Source organism: Tasmannia lanceolata, unplaced genomic scaffold (genome assembly GCF_043159265.1).
Source record: "Tasmannia lanceolata isolate RefF3 unplaced genomic scaffold, GAP_Taslan_0.1 ptg000015l, whole genome shotgun sequence".
Lineage (NCBI taxonomy): Eukaryota > Viridiplantae > Streptophyta > Magnoliopsida > Canellales > Winteraceae > Tasmannia > Tasmannia lanceolata.
In genome coordinates this window covers 18,389,698-18,402,296 of record NW_027518692.1, presented here as the reverse complement: position 1 = coordinate 18,402,296, position 12,599 = coordinate 18,389,698, and the positions used below count along the sequence as shown (strand labels likewise).

General features: G+C 38.2%; 1 protein-coding gene across 3 annotated transcripts in view; it reads right to left on the bottom strand.

Annotated features, from left to right (window-relative positions):
• LOC143893100 (immunoglobulin) overlaps positions 1-12,599 on the bottom strand; it is a 93,563-nt gene that overhangs the window by 34,270 nt on the left and 46,694 nt on the right. The window contains exons 1-3 of one of the 3 annotated variants that reach the window (XM_077398061.1): positions 9,252-9,325; positions 7,731-7,793; positions 7,146-7,607 (exon numbers count right to left, since the gene is read on the bottom strand). In XM_077398061.1, coding sequence (XP_077254176.1) covers positions 7,146-7,494 — 349 coding nt within the window. In that variant the 5' untranslated portion in view covers positions 7,495-7,607; positions 7,731-7,793; positions 9,252-9,325. Of the gene's footprint in view, positions 1-7,145; positions 7,608-7,730; positions 7,794-9,251; positions 9,326-12,599 lie in introns of those variants that run through there. The other 2 variants (XM_077398059.1, XM_077398060.1) reach the window with 2 other exon arrangements.

The window sequence follows — 12,599 nt, the reverse complement described above, 5'->3', positions numbered from 1 at the left end:
AGTGACCTGTTGTTGGGTTCATGCTCTGTTTATATGTGTTGGGTTCATGCCCTGTTCGTTGAACTGAACATTTGATTTAAATTTTTCCTCTTCAAATGTTCACTTGAAACTGTACAATGACCCAAAAAATAGTTTTTTCTGTTGAGTGCCCTACTTCAAAAATTGAAATGTTCAGTTCAATGACCCAAAATGTTCAGTTAAAGTGAAGATTTGAAAAGGGAGGGGGGGGGGGGGGGGGGTCAGCCATTCAGGGGTGGGAAAAATGTTCTGTACTTCTGTGCTCTCTTCATATGTGTTGGTCACTGCTGTGCTGACCTGCTGTTGTTGCTTGTTGCCTGTTGGGTTCATGCTCTGTTTATATGTGTTGGCCTGTTGGGTACTTGGGTAATTGGGTTCATGCCCTGTTTATATGTTTATACAATTATATGTATTTTATGACTTGTAAATTATGACTTGTGATTGTGAGTGCACTGATTAAGTGATTGTGACTTCTGTTGTCTGTTGTTGTTGTTGTTGACTTGTTGTTTTTGTTTATTTGTGTTCCCATTGCTAATTTGCTAGTTTGATACAATTCATTTTCTCCTTAGATGTCGCAAGAAGAAGCTTGCAATGCTTCTACTCCCAATGTTATTGTTAGCGACCAATCTTCAAACCCCACAGACTCAAGCCACACAGTTGCAACCTCACAAAAGAGAAAGGGGATGAAACCAAGGTCAGGGGTGTGGGAGAACTTTGCAAAATTTGTTAATGAGGAAGGGGAAACTGGGTAGGTGTAACTACTGCGAGAAGGAGTTATTTTGTGATCCGCGAAAAAATGGAACAACCGCTCTTTGGAATCACATTAATTCATGCAGAAAGTTCCCCTCCAATAAAAGTACAAAGCAGACACTGTTGAATTTGAAACCGATTAAGGGTCAAGAGGGAGATGGTATTGGGAGCCTTACTAATTGGAAGTTCGATCAGGAGAGTATTAGAAATGCCTTAGCACGCATGATCATTGTTGACGAGCTTCCGTTCAAGTATGTAGAGAAGGAAGGGTTTAGGGATTTTATGTCGGTTGCATGTCCACGGTTTCACATTCCGTCACGTTCGACGGTTACGAGGGATTGTTTTCAGTTCTACATGGATGAGAGGTTAAAGTTGAAGAAGTATTTTAAACAGTCATCTCAGATGGTTTGTCTCACCACAGACACATGGTCGTCTTTGCAAAGAGTAAACTACATGTGTCTTACAGCTCATTATATTGATAGTGATTGGAAATTGCACAAGAAAATTATAAATTTTTGCCCAATTTCGAGTCACAAAGGTGAGGCTATTGGTAGGACAGTTGAGAAGTGTCTGCTTAGCTGGGGGATTGATAAAGTGTTCACCATTACTGTGGACAATGCTAGTTCAAATGATGTTGCAGTTGGATATTTGAAGAGAAGAATTGTCAACTGGGGGTATAGTATTCTGCAAGGAAAATACCTCCATATGAGGTGTATTGCTCACATAATCAATCTAGTGGTGTGTGACGGCTTGAAAGAAGTTGGGATTTCAATTGATCGTGTTCGGGGCTGCAGTTAGATATGTGAGGAGTTCTCCATCAAGGTTGAAGCTCTTCAAAGAGTGTGTTGACACTGAAAGGATTCAGAGCAAGAGCTCGTTGTGCCTAGACGTTTCTACTAGATGGAACTCGACTTTTCTAATGTTAAATGCAGCTCAAAAGTTTGAAAAAGCATTTGAAAGTTTTAATGATCAAGATCCTTTCTTCAGAAGTGAACTTGATTCGGGGGAGTTGGATGGGCTTAGGAAGCCCGATCATGAAGATTGGGAGGCAGTTAGGAGGATGGCTAATTTGCTTCAAAACTTTTATGATCTCACTGTACGGGTGTCGGCCTCTTTGTATGTAACATCCAACACATTATTTCATGAAATTAGTGAGGTTGAATGTCTTTTGAAACAATGGAGTGAGAGTGATGATTTTAAGTTGGTAATGATGGCAAGGCGAATGCAAGAGAAGTATGACAAATATTGGGGCGACGTAGAAAAGATGAATAAGTTGATTTATATCGCGGTTGTTGTTGACCCTCGAAATAAATTAGATTTTGTGAAGTTTGCTCTAATTGATATTTATGAAGAAAGAAAAGGCAAGTTGTTGGGGGAAAAAGTGTATGATGCCGTAGTTGAAATGTTTAATGACTTAAACGATAAGAACATGGTCAACAACAATGAAGGTCAATTGGAAATATCAAGTTCAAGGGATAATTTGCAAGCCTCACAAATTAGAGAACCGAAACAACATGTGAGGAAGATGATGAAGGCAAAGTACAAGAAGCACAAGATCGAATCCGGATGTGGGGATAATAAATCGGAGTTGGATAAATATTTAAATGAAGATAATGAGGAGGACACTAATGAGGATTTTGATATTTTAGAATGGTGGAAACTTCATAGTCCTAGATTTCCTATCTTGTCACAAATGGCTAGGAATGTGTTGGCATTTCCCATCTCCACAGTTGCTTCCGAGTCCGCATTTAGCACAGGGGGTCGTGTTCTCGATTCGTTTAGGAGTTCTTTGACTCCTAAGATAGCAGAGGCTCTTATATGTGCTCAAGATTGGCTTCGATCATCATCAATGCCGGTTAACATCGAAGAGGCATTAGAGGATCTTGAAACTTTTGAAAAGAGTAATCTTTTATTATTTTTGATTAATTGTATTTGAATAGTTGTATGTTCTACGGTTCTACCTATATTCTTGGAGCTTTATGTTTGATATATTTGTATTCTTTTTTCTTCTTTTTTTCAGATTTTCCAAATATTGGAGAGGTTTCTTCGACTACTGATCTTTGAAGACTGTAAGACTGAGGTTTGTGGAATTCTTTACTTCTCTTTATATCTTCTCTTTACTCTTTAGGACCTAATTTGTTAATTATTTCTATAAATTTTTTGTCTTTATTCTTGTTAATATTTAGAATGATTATATAATAAAATTCTCCTTTTTATTGTTTGCATCAGGTGTTATGGGTAAGAAGAAATTTTATGTTGTTTTTAAGGGCAGACATGTAGGTATTTTTTGCAGTTGGCCAAAATGCCACACAAGTAAATGGGTATAGTGGAGCATGCCACAAGTCATATAAAAGCATGGAGGAGGCACAAGAGGCTATGAATGCATTTCTACAAAGCACTGCTGAAGTGGATATCCAAGCCTGTAAGAATTTCAAAGAGGATTACAAAGAGGAGATCGACGATTGTGAGGATCGGAAACCCACAAAATATACTTTACCATGTGTTCTTATGGCAGCAATTATTATTGTCAGTATTGTTATGAAAGTAGCCTAGGACCCAGGTAGTGCATGAGCATCTGGATAGACTGGATGTGTTCTTCTTTTTGGAGGTGGATTTTGTTATTGAAATGTTGGTGACTTGGTGGTGGATTTAGACATTCAGTTGTTTATTTTGTTGTTGACTTGTAGGGTTTGAAACTTTCAGTCTTTCATGTGTAGTACTACTACAGTACTACTAGACTACTAGTGTATGTTCACACAGTTCACTTGTTCAGTAATCAGTATTGTCACAAACTCACAATGTCACTAGCTCACAGACTCACAGTGTCACACTGTCACTCACTAAATTGTTTAATGTTCAGTACCTTCAATTTTCATTTTTATTCTGATGTGATAGCACATTGTCGAATTCCCTCTCAGTGAATTACTAACTTGTTCAGTACTTTAATCATTTTAAGAGAAATTGTATGGTGGGCTTTGATATCACATTCACAGTGTTTGTCTTCACTTGTTTAGTATTGTAACAATGTAACATGTTACCTACTTACCTGTGCATAGCTTTGATATCACATTTGCAGTCTTCACTTGTTTAGTATTGTAACAATGTAACCTGGCTGTTAGGCTGCCTACTTACATGTGCATAGCAGTAGCACTAGTAGCATAGGGGACAGGGTTATTCACTTCTAAGTTGTAATGTTACTCACATATTGATATCACATATTCACATTGTTGAATTTCCTCTCACTGAATTACTCACTTGTTCAGTACTTTAATCATTTTAAGAGAAATTGTATGGTGGGCTTTGATATCAGTATATCACAGTGTATGTCTTCACTTGTTTAGTATTGTAAGAATGTAAGTATGTAACCGGTTAGGCTGTAGTGTTACCTACTTACCTGTGCATAGCACTAGCACTATAGGGGACATGGTTATTCACTCGTAAGTTGTAATGTTACTCACAGTCTCACATCTTGATATCACTTTGTCGAATTCCCTCTCACTGAATTACTCACTTGTTTAGTACTTTAATCATTTTAAGAGAAATTGTATGGTGGGCTTTGAGGTTTTGATATCACAGTTACAGTGTATGTCTACAAGACTTCACTTGTTTAGTATTGTAACAATGTAACCTGTTACAGTGTTACCTACTTAGTACTTACCTGTGCATAGCACTATAGCAGCATAGGGGTTATTCACGTGTAAGTTGTATTTTACTCACATCTTCATATCACATGGTCGAATTCCCTCTCAATGAATTACTCACTTGTTCAGTTTTGTAATCATTTTAAGAGAAATTGTATATTTGTATGGTGGGTGGTGGCCACTGGCCACTGGCCCACTGGAGTCTTGGGCCTATTTCTATTTGGCATGAGGATTTGTTCTTTGCATTTTGCAATGATAAACTTGGAGTAGTATTGACGAATTTGACGTATTGTTGTATAATGTATTGGCATAAATGCATGAGGATTTGACGATTTGTAAAGGGCATTGATATTTTCCCGTGCTGCTATACTCTTTTTCAAATGGTATATTTGAAGTTGGAACATGCTGCTATACTCTTTTTCAAATGGTATATTTGAAGTTGGAACATGGCAGATAGCCTAAAAGTCTAAAACTACACAGGCAAGGAGCAAAAGCCTAATATTGCCAATTATTCGGTTATAACCGAACAACCAAAATTATTTCTCGGTTTCGGTTCGGTTCGGTTATAACTTAATTCGGTTGCGGTTTCGGTTATAAATTTTAGGTAACCGAAAAATTCGGTTCGGTTAAAAATGTTGAAATCGGTTCGGTTTTAACCGAATGCCCACCCCTAGCTTCATCTGCATAAACCCCTTCAATATCAGATAGAAAGGAGACCCACCTCTCTTCATTCCTAGCCAATCTTTCAGGCCCAGAAATTTCAGAGACTTTTATAGCGATCTCTTCTTCTTCATCTCTTTCTCTTGAAGCTAGAATCCACCTGAGAGCCCCATCAATAGAACTTTGAATGGAGAACTCTTTACCAAGAAAACCATCGGACAAAATCAGCATTCTCCCCACCTCATAACCATTCCCCGTGAAGCAAGACAAGTCAACCTCCATCACCTTACCTATTTTTCCCCCTATTCGACGAAAGTTGTCTGCGCACCAAGCTTCGGGCAGAACTCCTTCTATCTTCCACCAGTATAAATTCCCTGCCTTAGAAAATTTTGCATCCCACAACAAAAGTTCCTCAAGAGGAGAATTAGCAGAAAGGTTCCAATCCCTAATTAATTGAAATTTGTTCATGCTCGAGGGAATGGAGATTTGAATTTCCAACTTTGCAATTTTATAAACCACTACCTCTACCCCAAAACTACTATTTCGAGAAAGCCAGGCCTCCATCGCCGACCCATCCCTCCCTCATCTTCCCCCATAAGCCGAGATCTGCATAGCTAATAGACTTCAAAGGGACCACTTCGATACTGAATGCTATACCTTCCGAAGTAGCAGGAAGGATTTTCTCCACTCTAGATCTCCCTACATCAACCTCTATTGGAATAGAAACAGGCACCTTCTCTCCATCACTTCTGATTTCACTGAGAAATTGAAATCCAAACTCGACCAAAACTTGTTACATTTCCAGCATCTGACCCTCTTTCTGAAATTTCTAAAAGCACATTTACAACACCTCCAGTCTCCTAGAGCCCCATCCTGTCTTCTTCTGGAAACACTTTCAACTCTTCTCCCAGATTTGCTTTTCACTGGAAACCAATCCGCCCCCGCATCTTTTTGGGACCTATTTCCCATCCCAACATCAGATACAGGGCCAAGCGGTATCATATTGGCTCCTGTAGCTATAGAGGTTCCTCCTTCTGCAAAACTCCTCCGATCCCCTAGAGGAGTCAAGTTTGCCCCACTAGCCCATCGAGGTCGAACACCCATTGCTCCACTTACACCAACTGAGGCCCCCAGAGGGATTCTATTGGCTCCACTCAAAGAGAACAAGCCACACAAAAACCTCCCCCTTTCAGAAAAATGTGCAGGTCACTAGACAGGATTAATCCACCAGACTCTGATTCCGATACCCACGATGACACAGAAATGGAAAATGACACCGAAGAAGAAACGGAAGATACGGAAGTAGAAGAAGCAGAAGAAACGGATGAGGAATACGATGAGCCCTACGTGTACAACGTAGAAACCTCTACATCAGAAACTTCAGTAACAGGATCGGAGAGGGAAGAGTTCGAGGCTGAAATGGAGAGAACTAGGGAATGTGACCACGCTACTACGGCTAGCCTAAGAAGGACTCCCACTCCAATTCCACCCAACTCTGAATCTCTCTAAAGCGCTTACCAGCCACCCATCAATTGCCAGAGAAGAAGATCACCGCGGCCACCCAATCCCATGTCATTCATAGATTTATCTACTGATTCTTCCTCGGATTAATCTTAACACGAAGCCCCACCTAGATTTCGCCAGAGAAGGAACACGCCGAAGAACTCGCCAGAGAAGGAACTACGACTAGATTTCGCCGAAGCCCCACCTAGTTTTCAGAGTCCTTGGTGGCATAAGATGTTGGTAACTCCTTGGAAAATGGAGTCATCGATTCTATTCGCCTCCTCCTCTCACATTTTTTTAATATATAGAATTATTCCGAAATTTCATAAATAATAAAGTAATAATATTTTTGTTTTACCAGATTTCGGCCGCCAAAACCGAAATTTAAATCCATGACAAAATGTAGAAGAGCAAAGAAAAAGATCAAAACGAGGCATAAGTGGTCAGTAGAGAAATGAACATGTTCAAAGATTATATGATGAATTTCAACAATTATAATAATTTAGATTTAGAAGCATTGCTAGATAAATCTAAATATTTGCATTAGAATCGATGGAGAGGGCGAAAAAATACCTCTCCTTTGCTTCGATCCTGGCAACGGTTTTTGTGTGGTAAACCATTGAGTATCCAACTTCTCGATTCCTTTAATTTCAAATGCAAGGTTCTCAACCAGAAAAGAGAAGTCATCATTGACAGCATCTTCTATTTCAGATGAACCTTTTGTGTTATCTGGTGTCCAAATCTCGATGGTTGAAATAACTGAATCACCTGGCCTGTAAATGTCTTTATCTGTTTCCAGCTTTAAAGAAGGAGCCAGCTCATGGTTGGAGTTATTTGATGAAAGATCAGCCTTCTTCTCATCATAAGAAAAAGATCCCCTGCCTCTTAAGAAAGAGAATCCCCCAGAAAGCTTTGGTGGCATTTCCTCAGTGCGGTATGTCCATCCAAATAAGTGAGTTACCACCACAGGTGCCTCATAAAAGGACCATTAATGATTAGATATTGCCAGATGACACATGATACCAGTATGTCCACCTGCGCAATTTGTTAGTTTATAAGAATCAGAGCTATTGTTTTGGCTCCAAAATGAATCGGAAAGGCAAAAGAATGTCTAGCAAACATCAACATGGTAATATACATTATACAAGATCAACTCACCATGAGTCGATGACCTAAACGACAGATAACCTGTATTGCAATACAAAAAAAGTAACCAGCAGCCTGCATAAACAAAGTTGGACACAATAAAGTATCAAATATACATTCATAATTCAGTCCACCAGAACATCAAGTAGAAATAAGTCAGTGTCTTATGTGTGGAAAAAATGTATGCATCCTAGTTAACCCTTAGAGACCCCTTTTTAGGGGTTTGAGCCTGTAGCTCAGTTGGTCAGTACTTTATGTCTCAACCTTGAGGTTGCAGGCTCAATCTCAGCTTACCTCTCAAAAAAAGCCAATTCCTGTAATTAGTGAAATTTATGACATTCAGCACAAGTATAAAACAACATTGCATCTTCTAGCATTTTAATGGTATTACTGTGTTAGGTATCGATCAAAATAATTATCTTACATTAGTTTTAGATAAGAGCTTACCCCATTTATGATGTTTGACACTGAATCTAGGGTGGTAATAAATCGGCCCCCTAATATCTTAAATCGACCCCCATATCTCTCTCTCTAAGCACTGCCCTATATGGGGGTGGATTTAAAAAATATGGGGGTTGATTTATCACTGCCCTAAATCTAATGTATCAGTATAATTAATAAGTGTGACTGTGTTAAGACAGCTTTATTTTCTTAGCAATTGAGAAGAAGATTACAAATTTTCATCCGTGTATGCATCCATAAATACATGCATGTGTAGAACCCATAATGAATGATAGTTTGCATCGAGCTTGTAGATAAGGAAAACAAGCCTGTTCTCAAGACAAACTGTAACAGCTTCAAACTATGTAATTTCTTATGAACAATTTCGCTAGGTATTACTTTTGAATGTGCATATAATTCCAACAAAAATGCCTTACTATTAAATACAATATCAAGCAAAGAAAGCATCAAAACTCAGCTAAGTCTCAGACTCTCAACACATTGATCTAAAAATATCCAAATTATGATAGATTAATTCAATAAAAACAGACGAATCAACGCAATTTCTCGAGGAACGAACTACAGGAAACCCTAACAAGCCGTTTAAATACATGAATTTATAATCCAGGATGGCAAAACCCTAGATTTAACAAGCTAAAACTTAGATTTTACAATCCTACAAATGCACAATCCAGATTTAGCTTATAAAATCCAGGTTTTAGAGATTTTAACTTGTAAAATCCAGGATTTTACAATGCATGTTTAGCTTATAAAATCCATATATCCAAATGGCCTACAAAAATACCAAAATAAAAATAACAACGATTAAAGGCAATGCAGCTTTGAAGAAATCTCAAAATCGGGTAGAAATTCATCAACTGACGCTGAAATGAGATTCAATTACGCGAGATTTGAGTTCAGATCGGAGTAAAATCGAGATTGAAAAGGAATAAAATAGAATCAAATGAGTGTTTTAGAGTGATAATGGATTGGATCGCAAGATCTAAGAAAAGTTCGTGCCCTAATTTTCATATGGAGAGAATTTAGAGAGAAAAAAAACAAATGAGAATAAGTGAGAGAGGATTCAGTTACCTTGATTGGTCTGATTAGATCATCTGTTAGTTAGAATTGGGGGAGAAATAAAACCCTTTGTTTTGACGAGATTATAAGCAATGTGAGATCTCGAATAGTGAAATTACATAATTACCCCTAATATTTTATGAATATTACTTGAGAGAGAGAGAGAGAGAGATGCATAGCTCTTACAGGTTGTTCTTGGTTTGCACTCGAGAAGAGGAGAGTAGAAGGGAGGAGAGGAGAAAAACAAAAGGAAACCCTAATTTCGTAGGTGGGTACCAAAAATCATCGTATCTTTCTTGTTTTATATAATTTAGGGAGATTTTATATGGTGTAATCCCTTTATATGGTGAAAACCTCGATAGATAAGAGGGCTAGGTCATCCTATGGAAATGATTTTTGGGCCACAACCTATTTAGATCATGGCCCATCAAATGGACGGTTTGGATCGACCAATGGTGTTAGCCTTACAGTACTTTTTGATAAATACGGGAATATAACTTCTAATAAAGTGCATTCTCTCTCTCTATGTCTCTCTCTAACCACTCCCTATATGGGGGTCGATTTAAGATATGTACGGGTGTCCAATTATAACTGCCCTAATTTTAATAGCTGTTTTGAATTTATGGAAAAATACTCCTGAGGATACCAGATCATGAGATTTCATAAGGGCGAGTAGTCCAGTGTTTTTTTTAAGAGTACTATTCATTTGATGGGCAACGATGTAAACAGGTTGTGCCCCAAAAATTATTTTCATAGGTTGATCCTAACCATCCGATCTATAGAGGGACTGCACATTATGGAAATCTCCATATATCGGAGGGCGAGGATCATCCAATGGAGTTTTTTTTTTTTTTTTTTTTTTTTTTAATAGCAGAAGTTTTATTGAAACAAGAGACCGAGATGGTCAAATTAGTACAGGCTAATATAAAAAAAATACAAAGAGAGGAAATAAATAAAGAGAGGTGCATAGCACAAAAGGTCAAGGCTGAAGGAAATCATATTGCTGCCGACAACCTAGCACAGTCCCTGGCTAATCTATCCTATCAGCCACCCCATTAGCTGTAGTCCTGTGGAGGTTATTTAATGGAAATCTCTATAGATTAGAGGGTTAGGATCATCTTGTGGAGATTATTTTTGGGTACCAACTTATCTACTACTATACAGCTAGAGAAAAAAAAGGAATTTCTTTTCTTTTATCTGGGATTTACACGTCAGCATTACTCTTTTACTATTAACCCTATGCTGATATCTAACATCTATCTTTATGAGAAATTATTCAAGGGTGAAATCGTAATCTATATAAGAAAAAAAGGAATTTCTTTTCTTTTTATCTGAGATTTACACGTCAACATTACTCTTTTATCATTAACCGCTTTGCTGATATCTAACATTTTTCTCTATGATAAATTATTTGAGGATAAAATTGTAATCTACATACGAAAAGTACCGACACAGGTACCTGTCTATGACAATTACGGAAAAAACTACAAAGAAGAGGTAAAGACATATGACAATGACGAAAGAACTACTTTATATTACTCATGCAGGACACCTGCAAAATATTGACGAATTCCGGGCAGTGAAGAGGTACAACAATTATAGAAACCTCTATCGATTGGAGGGCTAGGATCAGCCTATATCGATTAGAGGGCTAGGATCAACCTATGGAAATGATTTTACGAGCACAACCGATTGATGTTGTGTTCCATCACATGGGCGGTTTGGATCAACCTATAACCCACTATAGATCGGAGGGTTCTGATCAACCTATGAAAATTATTTTGGGGCACAACCTATGTAGGTAGTGGCCCATCTATTGGACGGTTTGGATCATCCTATGGTACTGGCCATACCGTACATCTGGGATTTACACGTCAGCATTACTATTTTATCATTAACCCCTTTGCTGATATCTAACATTTTTCTCTATGAGAAATTATTTGAGGGTAAAATCGTAATCTACAAATGAAAAGTACCGACACAGGTACCTGTCTATGACAATTACGGAAAAAACTACCAAGAAGAGGTAAGGACATATGACAATGACGAAAGAACTACTTTATATTACTCATGCAGGACACTTGCAAAATATTGACGGATTCCGGGCACTGAACAGGAACAACAATTATAGAAACCTCTATCGATTGGAGGGCTAGGATCAACCTATATCGATTAGAGGGCTAGGATCAACCTATGGAAATGATTTTACGGGCACAACCGATTGATGTTGTATTCCATCACATGGACGGTTTGGATCAACCTATAACCCACTATAGATCGGAGGGTTCGGATCAACCTATGAAAATTATTTTGGGGAACAACCTATGTAGGCAGTGGCCCATCTATTGGACGGTTTGGATCATCCTATGGTACTACACGTCAGCATTACTCTTTTACCACTAACCCCTTTGCTGATATCTAACATTTATCTCTATGAGAAATTATTTGAGGGTAAAATTGTATTCTACATACGAAAAGTACCGACACAAGGTACCTGTCTATGACAACTACGGAAAAAAACTACCAAGAAGAGGTAAAGACATATGACAATAACGACAGAACTACTTTATATTACTCATGCAGGACACTTGCAAAATATTGACGGATTCCGAGCACTGAAGAGGAACAACAATTATGGAAACCTCTATCGATTGGAGGGCTAGGATCAACTTATGGAAGTGATTTTACGGCCACAATCGATTGATGTTGTGCGGTTTGGATCAACCTATAACCCTATAGATCAGAGGGTTCAGATCAACCTATGAAAATTATTTTTGGGGCACAACTTATGTAGGCAGTGGCCCATCTATTGGACGGTTTTGATCATCATATGGTATGGGCCATACCGTACATATGGGATTTACACGTCAGGATTACTCTTTTACCATTAACCCCTTTGCCGATATCTAACATCTATCTCTATGAGAAATTATTTGAGGATAAAATCGTAATCTACATACGAAAAGTACCGACACAAGGTACATGTTCATGACAATTACGGAAAAAACTACCAAGAAGAGGTAAAGACATATGACAATGACGAAAGAACCACTTTATATTACTCATGCATGACACTTGCAAAATATTGATGGATTCGGGGCACATGAAGAGGAACAACAATTATGGAAACCTTTATCGATCCTATGGAAATGATTTTACGGGCACAACCATGCTGTGTTCCATCACATGGACGCTTTGGATCAACCTATAACCCTCTATAGATTAGAGGGTTCAGATCAACCTATGAAAGTTATTTGTGGGGGACAACTTATGTAGGTAGTGGCCCATCCAATGGACGGGTTGGATCATCCTATGGTACGAGCTATATCGTACATCTGGGATTTACACGTCAGCATTACT